Below are 11,540 nucleotides of genomic sequence, written 5' to 3'. Positions count from 1 at the left end.
CAGATATGCGTTTGTGTGTGTGTGCGTGTGTGAAGGTGTGTGTGTGTGTGTGTGTGTGTGTGTGTGTGTGAGCGTGAGTATGTGCGCGCAGGGTTGTGCGCATGCATGTGTGCATATGTGTGTGTGTGTGTGTGTGTGAGCAGATATGTGTTTGTGTGTGTGTGTGCGTGTGTGAAGGTGTGTGTGTGTGTGTGTGTGTGAGCGTGAGTATGTGTGCGCAGGGTTGTGCGAATGCTTGTGTGCATATGTGTGTGTGTGTCTGTGTGTAGGTGCGTGTATCCAGCACAGAACCAAAGTACTGGCACCAAGAAGCGAGAGAACCAGGAAATAGAGCCTGTGGTCAGTTTATGATAAAATATGTAATTTAATGCATTTTCATATTGGTCTGCAGAAATATATATAAAGGTACTGTATACTACAAACAAGAACGTCTGTTTACAAAGGCAAAACAGCTATACATCAAAAACAATACTGATAAATTACATCAAATATGACATTTACATTCGTTGGGTAATCTTAAAAAATAATAAGAATTATTTGGAGTTGCAGAGAACTTATGGAAAAATGATCTACATAAAATGGCATGATACACTTTTTGTCTCTCTTTGTAAAACATTGTTTTACCACATACCATGCAAACGGAAACGCTACTACTGAATGTACTGTACATCTGTGATGTTTTGGCACATTTTACCAAGTATACACCCATTACGTATTGCTTTGACAATGGGTTTTTCCTCATGGTCATCTTATTCAAAATATACAGAACACATAAAATTTAAAATAATATCTAAAAAGTAAATAATTCAGGAACAACGTATGGTGTAGTGTAGCCATTTCAACACAGAAAACGTGGAGTCAGAGTCGAACCCAAGAAGGCCAAACCCCGTGCCCAGCGGGCCGACGGCGGGCCGGCACGGGCCAGCTGACAGCAGCAGAAAAACCACGGAGTGTAAAAACGATCCCTGTTCCACAGAGGGGGCGACTCAGCCGACGAGCGCGGGGACAGTGGAAGAGTGCCACACGGTGGCGGAGGCCAGAACTGCGCCCTCTGGCTCGGCAGCACCGAGGGGTTGCTCGGAGACGAAGACGGTGCTGAGACAGACTTTGGCAGCTGAGCTTGGCTTGTTTCCTGCCCTCCGTAAAGAGCTTTAGCTTTAACTGATTGCTCCGAGCCCCAGTTTTTGCAAGAAAGGCATATTGATAATTATCTTTATGAATAACTGGCTTAAAATAATGCCGTATAAATAAGAGGAGTGAGATAAGAGGGAGCGGAGCGAGTTTAAAAAGGAGATCCCTGTTGTAAAGCCTGCACATTGAACATACCACATACGGCAGGGTGGCGTGTTGCACACAACGCGCACGTCTGCACACGCAAACTCACACACGGACGTACGGACACACCTCATGCCATGGTGTACCCGTAACTCCCACAATGCAGTGCGACAAGCAGCCTGTCTCTGAGGACTTCCTGACTGGGGTATTCTGGGAGTTTGAGCATGTTGATGCTGCAGAGGAAACAGAAGAGCAGGGGGGGGTTATGCTGAACACTCTTTAACAGGCTTAGAGAATATCTTTCCTAGAGAACATCGGCCGAGGGTTATCGAGAGATAAACTGCAGCGACACGCTCGTCAGAAGGCCTCGAAGGCATTTAGCGCAAGATAACGATAACGCACGAAGATAATGCAGCCAAATTTAATTTTTAATAGATATTTGTCTCTTCCCCCATCTTTGTCATATTCAAATACTGCCTACATTTCAAAGGGCTGCATTTTGAAAGGCTTCACTTTGATTTTTATTATTATTATTTTTTATTTTTTATTTTTACGACTTCACCGATCTACCGCGAGAGTAACGCAACACAAACACAGCACTACGCGGCCGTAAAAAAGGCACTCTGCTTCAGGTGCGGCTCCTTCGCTGGCCTTTACGGAGGGGGCAGTGAATCAGGCAGCCCGCGAGCGGGACGGACGGTGATTTCCGGGACCGCTGCCCTCCCGCCGCAGCCGAACCGCGGGACCCGGAGCGCGCCGGCTAAAGGGCAGCCATGTTATTTTCCCCCGCCGCGCAAAAAAGGCCAGTTGTTTACAGTCCGAAGGGCCGCTGATTTAGTGCAACCTTTACGCTGCCCAAGCGATTGCGTGTAGGAGCGGGTCTGTGGAGAGCAGCCTGCAGTCGCTCTGCTTTTATATAGAGAAACCCCCCCACCCCACCCCACCCCTTCCCCACCCCTCACCCCACCCCCCGCGCACACGACCAGTCTCAGTCCTGCTCTCTGTCTCTGAGGAGACTCTTATGTGTGCATGCTTGAGGCACTGGGTATATATGGTCTGTTAGTATTCACATGCGTAGCGTGTGTGAAGCGAGTGCATAGCATGTGGGTCTGTGTATATGCTTGTGTGAGTGAGAGTGTGCGTGCATGTGTGTGCATATGCGTGCGTGTGTGTGTAGGTGTGTGTGTGTATGTGCATGTCTGCGTGTGTATTCATGTGCATGTGTGTGTGTGTTTGTGTATGTGCGTGCGTGTGTGTGAGTGCATGCGTGCGCATACTCACCAGGTGCTGGATGTAGGCAGCAGGTGGGCGGTGTAGGGCACTGCAGCAATGGTGAATTTCTGTAAGCCACTCCCCCCCATCAGGTACGCAAACCCACCGTGAGGCACCCGGGAACTGAGAGCCAGAGAAGGACACACAGGAGGAGGGAAGGAGAGAAGGATGGGGGAAAAGAGTGAGACAGACGGAGAAGGAGAGTGAGAGAACAACAGGAAGAAAGTAAGAGAGAAGGAACAAGAGGGAAGAAGAGAACAAAACTCATTACCTTGTAACCCTGAACCCGTGACCTGTTTGCATATAAAGTGAGTAACACAGCAGTGCTTGTCTGTTTTACCCAAACCCAGGGGCTGCAGGTTTTATTCTCAGGAGGCACAGCTGATGCACACTGAGGAAAGGCACTTTATCCCTAAGTGCGTCAGTAAAGTGCCCTGCACATTAACCACGTCAGCCTGCATAAGGAAGAAGAATGATGCAGCTGACAAAAGCAAGGCCCGCCCCCATGTCACTCCAAATCAAGAAAGGTGTTTGTTGGCACTGTTCTAAAACCCATTCCCCAGGACCTGAAACCGGCTGAAACCAGCAGTTTACAGTCAGCGGGTTCACATAAGTTGAATATCCCAGCCGGGGTGCTGAGGGGAGGTTTGTTTTAAGACGCATGACAGTGTTGCCAGAATGGGTTGCCAGAGTTTCTAAGAGCGAACATGGCTGATAATGAAGAAGTAAAGGGCTCAGTCACTCATGCGTTTCCCACAGACAAGCTGAGCGGGTCTGAGCGGGGCACTGTGGCCCCCGCCGCACCGTCCCTGCCCCCCCACCTTTAATTACACCAACTACGAGCACGAGTCCTCAGGTAACCCACCTGCCAGTGACAAACTGGAGCAGGAGAATTCTCTCCTCCTGCGTCAGGCTCTCCACCACCTCCCAGAACCACTGCAACACAACAACCCCAACATTACACCCCCAACAAAAGGTCACAAGAACCCCAACATTACACCCCCCTATACAACAACCCCAACATTACACCCACAACACAAGATCACAACAACCCCAACATTACACCCCCAACACAACAACCCCAACATTACACCCACAACACAAGAACCCCCAAAACACGAACCCCAAATTTAGCCCACCAATAGCAGAACCTAAACATCAAAGCCCTAAACTTAATGTTAAATCAGCCCACAATAACCGCAAAGTTAAATTCCCTCAACATTAAAACTCCCAAACAAATAATACAATATTAAATCCCTCAGTAAAAGAAGCCCAAAATCAGCTCTTGAGCGTGATCACGTGACCAGGCACACGGCTCCCCAACGCTGAGGATCAGACGCTGATATGTGATGCTCCGCAGCGCGGCAGCTCACCTGGATGACGGGCTCATCCAGGTCGTACCCGCTGGTGTATTCCGTGTTTCTGTTCCAGTCCGCCACGTCAATCTCCGGCATTCCCGAGAGGAGCAGCTCCTGTCGGGCCACACGGCGCAGAAGGACACCTGTCAGGAAGCGTGCGTGGGGGAGCCCTCCAGGGGAACGGGATTTCATCCCAATTACAGCAGGAAGGCTCCATGTGCAGACAGCACGTGAGAACCCAACCGCAGGCAGGAGCCCTCGCACGCGTTAAGGCGGGACGTGACGTTCAAACGCGGCGTTCGTGGCGTTCGGGCCGTGCGCGGTCAGGCAGGGAGGCCTGTATCCCCCCCCCCCCCCAGTTATGCTAACGCGTGACCCAGACGTGTCCACGCACACGTATGCCCGATAAACAAACAACGCAAACGCTGCACAATCTGCAGGGGAGAGGATCGATCTGGTAAAGGGGGGAAAAGGGGGGGGGAGTCATCTCAAATCTGTCAACTCCGGCAAAACAGCTGTGAGGGGAAATTACAGATGAGCGGAAGCGAAGGCCTTAGAGAGAGAGAATCTACTAAATAATCTGTGGTGAAACCCCTCTGATCACCCCGAAGGTGACGCGGGACGGGGGGGACGGGGGGTACGGGGGGGGGTGCTGAAGGGGTGCGGCGAGCGCGCTCCGGGACTCACCAGCTCGTACTCGTCAAACAGCTGGATGAGGGACGGGGGGATGAAGGTGTGGAAGCCCTGCAGGAAGGCGTTGATCTGGGGCTGGATCGCCCGGGTCATCCTCAGCTCTGTCACCAGCTGCACGTACTCCGCCTGGAGAGAGAGAGAGAGAGAGAGAGAGAGACGCCCAGTCAGGAGACATCGAGTCACACGCACACAGACACACAGAAAGAGAGACACAAAGAAAGAGAGGGAGAGACAGAGAGAGACACCCAGTCAGGAGACATCGAGTCACACGTACACAGAAAGAGACAGAGAGAGAGGGAGAGAGAGAAAGGGACACAAGAGAGACAGAGAGAAAGGGAGAGAGAGGAGGGAGAGAAAGACAGAGAGGCACACCCAGTGAGGAGACATGGAGTCAAAGACACGCACAGAAGTGCAGAGACAGAGAGATGAAGAGAATGAGAGAGAGAGAGAGAGAGAGGGAGCAAGAGAAAGGGAGAGAGAGGCACGCCCAGTCAGGAGACAAGGAGTCACAGACACGCACAGAAGTGCAGAGACAGAGAGATGAAGAGAGTGAAGAGAGACACAGTGAACACTGAGACACTGAGTCACTATGACGCATAGAGACAGTTACAAGTCAAATTAAGAGTCACAGAAAGTCATGTGGCCACAGAAACAGACCAGACGTACGACAAAGGAAAAACCAACGCATTTCATCAGTAAAGCAGGTTAAACGAGAATCACAAAGAAAAACTTTTCCATTTATTGAGTGAATTTTCGTCATTACCGTGCCTCACCCGATCCCTGTCTCTGTGGTTACGCTCGGCGAAGTGAAGCTCTCGAGTCAGCACCCCCTCCCGCATCCCACCCCCCCCTCCCTCACTCACAGGTACACCCCACCCACCCACCCCCGGCGAGGCAGAAATTGCATGATGTGCACTGTGTGACTGAGCCACACCACAATGGAGATTCAATACATCTCCCGGACAACGAGACGAGAGAGAGACAAAGACAAAGAGAGAGAGAGGGAGAGAGAGAGGGGGGGAGAGGGAGGAAGAGAGAGGGAGGTAGCGAGAGGGGGGGAGGGAGAGGGGGGGGGGAAGAGAGATGGAAATAGGGGGAGACAGAAGGAAGAAGGAAGAGAGATGGATGGGGATGGAAAGAGAGATCGAGTGGGCAGGGAGCAGAAAAAGAAAAGGCTGAAAGGGAAGCAGAGAAGGGAATACAGATACAGTCCTGCAGTCAGAACAAACAAACACAGCAAACGGCTTTAATTTGGTCCTCCCGCCCCGACCCGCTGTGCTGCTCTGCAGCTGGCTGCCGGCGCTGACTGGGCAGAGCGGACCCGGCGTGGTCTGGGATCGTCTACTCTGGCCTGCGGGCTCGCCCACCTGCCCACGGAGCCGGCAATTAGCTCAGAGCGGAGCGCGGGCCCGCGGACGCTAGGGCTGCACCGACAGCGGGAAAAAGCCTCGCCCTCAAATCATCAATGTCAGAACGCATGCCGCATGTTTCTGTGTGTGTGTGTGTGTGTGTGTGTGTGTGTGTGTGCGCGTGTGTGTGTGTGTGTGTGTGTGCCTGTGTGTGCGTGTGCCTGTGTGTGTGCGTGCATGTGTGTGTGCGTGTGTGTGTGTGTGTCTGTGTGTGTGTCTGTGTGTGTGCGTGTGCGTGTTTGGGGCCAGATCTAGCCATGCACCCCAGATCTGGCAGACCCTCAAACACATCAACGCACTCACCTTCAAACAGAGCCTGGAAAAGACTTCTACCTTATGCAACATTGGCCTCTACTGGTCACTTGCAGAACTGTGCGAGTACACACGTGCATTCACAATGCTTGCACGTTTACACATATGCACACACACACACACACACACACAACGCAAGAGACACACACACACACACAGACACGCATGCACGCAGACACATGCAGACACACACAGACACGCACGTGTGCATGCACACATCATGTTCTACCATATTCTAAAACAGACCGGGGTTCTGATACTTAAAATGGTTGAAATTTAACCCTTCTACTTTACAAAGGCTCAGAAAATCTGAGTCACCACAGAAGAGCAGAGAAAAATAAGATCAAATGCTCCAAATCCCTTCCTTTAAAGGCTTGTTACATGGACAAAAAACAAACCACTACACCCTACCAAACAGCAATTTATGAATCAATCTAGCAATCTCTCTCAGCTCGTAAAAAACTGAGGAACTCCTTCAACAAAGTGAAGCAGCCAGGGAGAGTCACAATCAACATCCTGCCCTCCACAAAGCCGTAGCCCCTACGAACGGGTCTTAGGTGGAATCGGAGTAGCGGGGAAAATCTGTGTTCCCTCAGACAACAACAGTGCGCCAATGAATTAAATCCAGTATTTAAAGAGTAAACACCATCTGAGAATAGCCCCAAGCAATCATAAATAAAACTGTGAATCACTGCCTTAAAGGTAACATCTGTCCTTACAAAACAGAAGACCCAAATCTCAAATGCACATCACAAATCCAACCGCCATCATTTCGCATTTAAGCCACGGCCGCCTGAACAAAAAAGACGGTGGCACATTTTATATAACATAACCGGATCTGTAACATTAACAACAATAACAATCATATAAATACCAATGCTCTCATCCAATTCTCCATAAAAGTTCAGAATGGATTACTCATGCAGACCCTTTTATAAAAGTACCCCCACTCTGCAGAAACACGTCCCGCGCAATATTTAGCCACAGGATGTTTGTTTAAATACCCCCGGCTAACTGCGCTCGGGGCAGGGACGAAGGCTCCCTCCGACCGAGCAGCTGTTCCCCCCAGCTGTGCCGAGGAGAACGCCGCGCCTCGACGCCGCCCCCGTCGCCGACGGAAACGGCGGGGAAAGACGCGCTGATTGAGAAAGAGCCGCTGAATGCGAAGCGCGCCCTGAACCTCGGCGCACAAAAGGCCGCTGATGGCCCGCGAGCGGAGCGGCGAGCGCCGCCGCGCAGATGGGGCATTAGCGCCGTGCGCCGTTTTTAATCCGATGCGATTTCGCGCTCCAACATCGCCGCGGCCCCCCGTCCGGGAAAGCGAGCCGTAAATCCAACAAAGACGACGGTCCCACCCCTGGGGGGGAGGGTTGTGGGGGTTACCCCTGCGCCATGGGACCGGTAACAAAGAGAGGCTTAATGGGGCAGCCACGGTCGGGAAATACGCGTGAAAGACAGCGCTGTTAACATTTCAGACGCAATGCTGTCATCATCCACTGCCTGCAAGAAGGGCTCGAGTCACACGCGTTTGTGACCAGAGCTTACTTTACTTCAATGTCACAGTAAAATCCCAACACTTGGGATTTCGTCTGATTAAAATGATGGCCTATGAATGGAGACATTTTCGTGAAATTAAATCAAATCATTTCAGCGACGAAAAAAAGGAATCATTTTAACTTGCTTACCATCTTAATTAAATTCAAGGAAAAACACGGGCAAATTAATGGACTTGGAGTTGCAATTTAAAATTTCCCCTTTCCTCCTGGGATGTGGCTGTATGAGCATGTGTATTCCTCCAGGATCCCCTTTCTGTAAGGTCGGCGAATCGATCAGCACTTACCGGGCGAAACGTCAGTCAGAGAACTAATCTTTCCCCCGTTTCCCCCCAAGAGGAATCGCCACGTGTGCCTGGAGCTGAAGCTGCGGGAGCTACTCCGGCACACCCGGAGCGCCGCGGCGGAAACGCTCGCCCGCCAAACCCTACAAACACAAAGCCCGCGCGGTTTCCCTCCGGGCCCAGCGAAAGCCCAGCTCAGACCCCAAACCACGTCCTTTTCCTCGAAAAACAAGGGGCTTCAACCTCTACGGCCTGGAGTGCAGCTCGGTTTTAAAATCGGGCCGACTCATCCAAAACAGAGGCTCAAAGGACAAGGTGGAGGGAATTAGCTGCTGGCGGTTCCGAGGAATTTTCCCGGCGTGTTGCAGGGGAGCGGTCTGAGAACACACGGACGCGTCGCGTGGAGAGCAGGCCGCTCTGCAGCTCTTTCGCCGCTGTGTCGAGCCTGGATTTGAACACCCCAGGGGTCCCCCTGCCTCCATTACATGACCCAGCATGCTATTCCAGGCACAGACAACTCTCCGTGGGGGGAAAAACTACTCCCTGATACCGGTGTAGAATTTACCCTCAACTAGTCCAGATATGCCCCCCTGTTCTACTCCTGTGATTTACACTGGAGACGTTTGCGCTATATATCCCAGCATCGCGCTGGCCTTTTCATCTGCTACAGTACAGTGCCTGGATCCTGCTTCACACGGCTACTACTCATTTTCAAACTGCTAAGGTTCTCATTTCCATAAAATAATCATCTTAATTATTTCCCCACGTGCATAAAATGACGCTATTTTAAATGCCGTTCGCTAGGTTTTTGCCCACTTCTGGATTTTGTTTAAATCCTCTTGGATTACTTTAGTAAATACCAAGCTGCTCACTAAACCAGTTTTTTTTTTTTCTTCATTGTCATCTGCAAATAGAACTATTTTGCAACCAGCGTCATTAGTAACATCGTCATTTAGAAAGGAAAAGCAGAGGTCCCAACACTAATCGAAGTGGGACTCCATTTCCCACAGCACCTTACTTGCGAAAGCATCCTATAGGTACCTTTATATTCTACTGTGCGGCTAACTTTGAGACCACCTCTGAAATAGCTCCTACAATCCCATGATTCCAACTTTAATTTAATTTTGACAATGACATGTCTCTCATGTGGTACTCGGGTGTCAAATGCTTTTTATATAAAAAGCATTGGACAAAATATAATCAAACTTGCCAGACTGACAGTGTGCTATAATTTGACTTGGTAGACTGGGGTTTCAGCGTCTACATGTTTTATTAAGCGCCTGTTCGATTACTATGTAAAACGATGCTTTTAAGAATGTAGGGAAACTGAACAGATGTGCAGTAAGAAAAGGTAACTCATCTACAGTTTCGTGTTCTCCTAACACGAGTCCCTCCAGAATGGACCGGGATCTGTTCACTGTGTAAAATGTCACATTTGATGCCCGCCCCTGCAATAAACCCTCAGCAGCTCTGAGGGAGGTTAGCAACAGTTCCAAGGTTTCTGATTGGTCACCTTATTGTCCTGCGTGACGAGGATGCTGATACCGCCTGGCTTGAGTGGGACCTCCTCCATCGCCCCGAACACGTCCGTTTCCACGGAGAAGGTGAGCTCCAGGCCCAGGTCGCTGATGTCATTGTCCAGTATCCACTGGAGGTTCTTGGCATATTCTGGATCGATGGACGCCACATCCTGGTAGTTCACTGGGATCCCTACACACACATGTAGAGATAATCAGTGTGTGCACGCACACACACGCACACAGAAACATAAGTACTTATGGAAGGAGCACCATACAGTATTCTGTATTCTACCCAATATGCTTACACAGGAAAAGGAGTTTCATCCAGTATGTGCTTCATTGTGGAAGGGTGCTTTACCCAGTATGTGCTTGTAGAAGGAGCAGTGCTTTACCCAGTATGTGCTTGTAGAAGGAGCAGCGTTTTACCCAGTATGTGCTTGTAGAAGGAGCAGTGTTTTACCCAGTATGTGCTTGTAGAAGGAGCAGTGTTTTACCCAGTATGTGCTTGTAGAAGGAGCAGTGCTTTACCCAGTATGTGCTTGTAGAAGGAGCAGTGTTTTACCCAGTATGTGCTTGTAGAAGGGCAGGTTCCAGCGTGTTTACCCAGTATGTGCTTGTAGAAGGAGCAGTGTTTTACCCAGTATGTGCTTGTAGAAGGAGCAGTGTTTACCCAGTATGTGCTTGTAGAAGGAGCAGTGCTTTACCCAGTATGTGCTTGTAGAAGGAGCAGTGTTTTACCCAGTATGTGCTTGTAGAAGGAGCAGTGCTTTACCCAGTATGTGCTTGTAGAAGGAGCAGCGTTTTACCCAGTATGTGCTTGTAGAAGGAGCAGTGTTTTACCCAGTATGTGCTTGTAGAAGAAGCAGCGTTTTACCCAATATGTGCTTGTAGAAGGAGCAGTGTTTTACCCAGTATGTGCTTGTAGAAGGAGCAGTGTTTTACCCAGTATGTGCTTGTAGAAGGAGCAGCGTTTTACCCAGTATGTGCTTGTAGAAGGAGCAGTGTTTTACCCAGTATGTGCTTGTAGAAGGAGCAGTGTTTTACCCAGTATGTGCTTGTAGAAGGAGCAGTGCTTTACCCAGTATGTGCTTGTAGAAGGAGCAGCGTTTTACCCAGTATGTGCTTGTAGAAGGAGCAGTGCTTTACCCAGTATGTGCTTGTAGAAGGAGCAGTGCTTTACCCAGTATGTGCTTGTAGAAGGAGCAGTGCTTTACCCAGTATGTGCTTGTAGAAGGAGCAGTGTTTTACCCAGTATGTGCTTGTAGAAGGAACAGTGCTTTACCCAGTATGTGCTTGTAGAAGGAGCAGTGCTTTACCCAGTATGTGCTTGTAGAAGGAGCAGTGCTTTACCCAGTATGTGCTTGTAGAAGGAGCAGTGTTTTACCCAGTATGTGCTTGTAGAAGGAGCAGCGTTTTACCCAGTATGTGCTTGTAGAAGGAGCAGTGTTTTACCCAGTATGTGCTTGTAGAAGGAGCAGTGTTTTACCCAGTATGTGCTTGTAGAAGGAGCAGTGCTTTACCCAGTATGTGCTTGTAGAAGGAGCAGTGCTTTACCCAGTATGTGCTTGTAGAAGGAGCAGTGCTTTACCCAGTATGTGCTTGTAGAAGGAGCAGTGCTTTACCCAGTATGTGCTTGTAGAAGGAGCAGTGCTTTACCCAGTATGTGCTTGTAGAAGGAGCAGTGCTTTACCCAGTATGTGCTTGTAGAAGGAGCAGTGCTTTACCCAGTATGTGCTTGTAGAAGGAGCAGTGCTTTACCCAGTATGTGCTTGTAGAAGGAGCAGTGCTTTACCCAGTATGTGCTTGTAGAAGGAGCAGTGTTTTACCCAGTATGTGCTTGTAGAAGGAGCAGTGCTTTACCCAG

The 11,540-nt window shown here is 49.9% G+C and overlaps 1 protein-coding gene across 3 annotated transcripts in view; it reads right to left on the bottom strand.

Moving 5' to 3' along the window:
* Positions 1-344: 344 nt before the first annotated feature.
* The window catches only part of hace1 (HECT domain and ankyrin repeat containing E3 ubiquitin protein ligase 1), a 32,123-nt gene continuing 20,927 nt past the window's right edge, over positions 345-11,540 (bottom strand). For all 3 annotated transcript variants that reach the window (XM_064342942.1, XM_064342948.1, XM_064342956.1), the window contains 6 exons: positions 9,670-9,866; positions 4,593-4,724; positions 3,921-4,019; positions 3,413-3,483; positions 2,557-2,670; positions 345-1,508 (listed from right to left, as the gene is read on the bottom strand). In XM_064342942.1, coding sequence (XP_064199012.1) covers positions 1,406-1,508; positions 2,557-2,670; positions 3,413-3,483; positions 3,921-4,019; positions 4,593-4,724; positions 9,670-9,866 — 716 coding nt within the window. In that variant the 3' untranslated portion in view covers positions 345-1,405. The remainder of the gene's footprint in view (positions 1,509-2,556; positions 2,671-3,412; positions 3,484-3,920; positions 4,020-4,592; positions 4,725-9,669; positions 9,867-11,540) is intronic.

The sequence above is a fragment of the Anguilla rostrata genome, chromosome 1 (assembly GCF_018555375.3).
Source record: "Anguilla rostrata isolate EN2019 chromosome 1, ASM1855537v3, whole genome shotgun sequence".
Lineage (NCBI taxonomy): Eukaryota > Metazoa > Chordata > Actinopteri > Anguilliformes > Anguillidae > Anguilla > Anguilla rostrata.
This window is presented reverse-complemented; position numbering and strand designations above follow the sequence as displayed.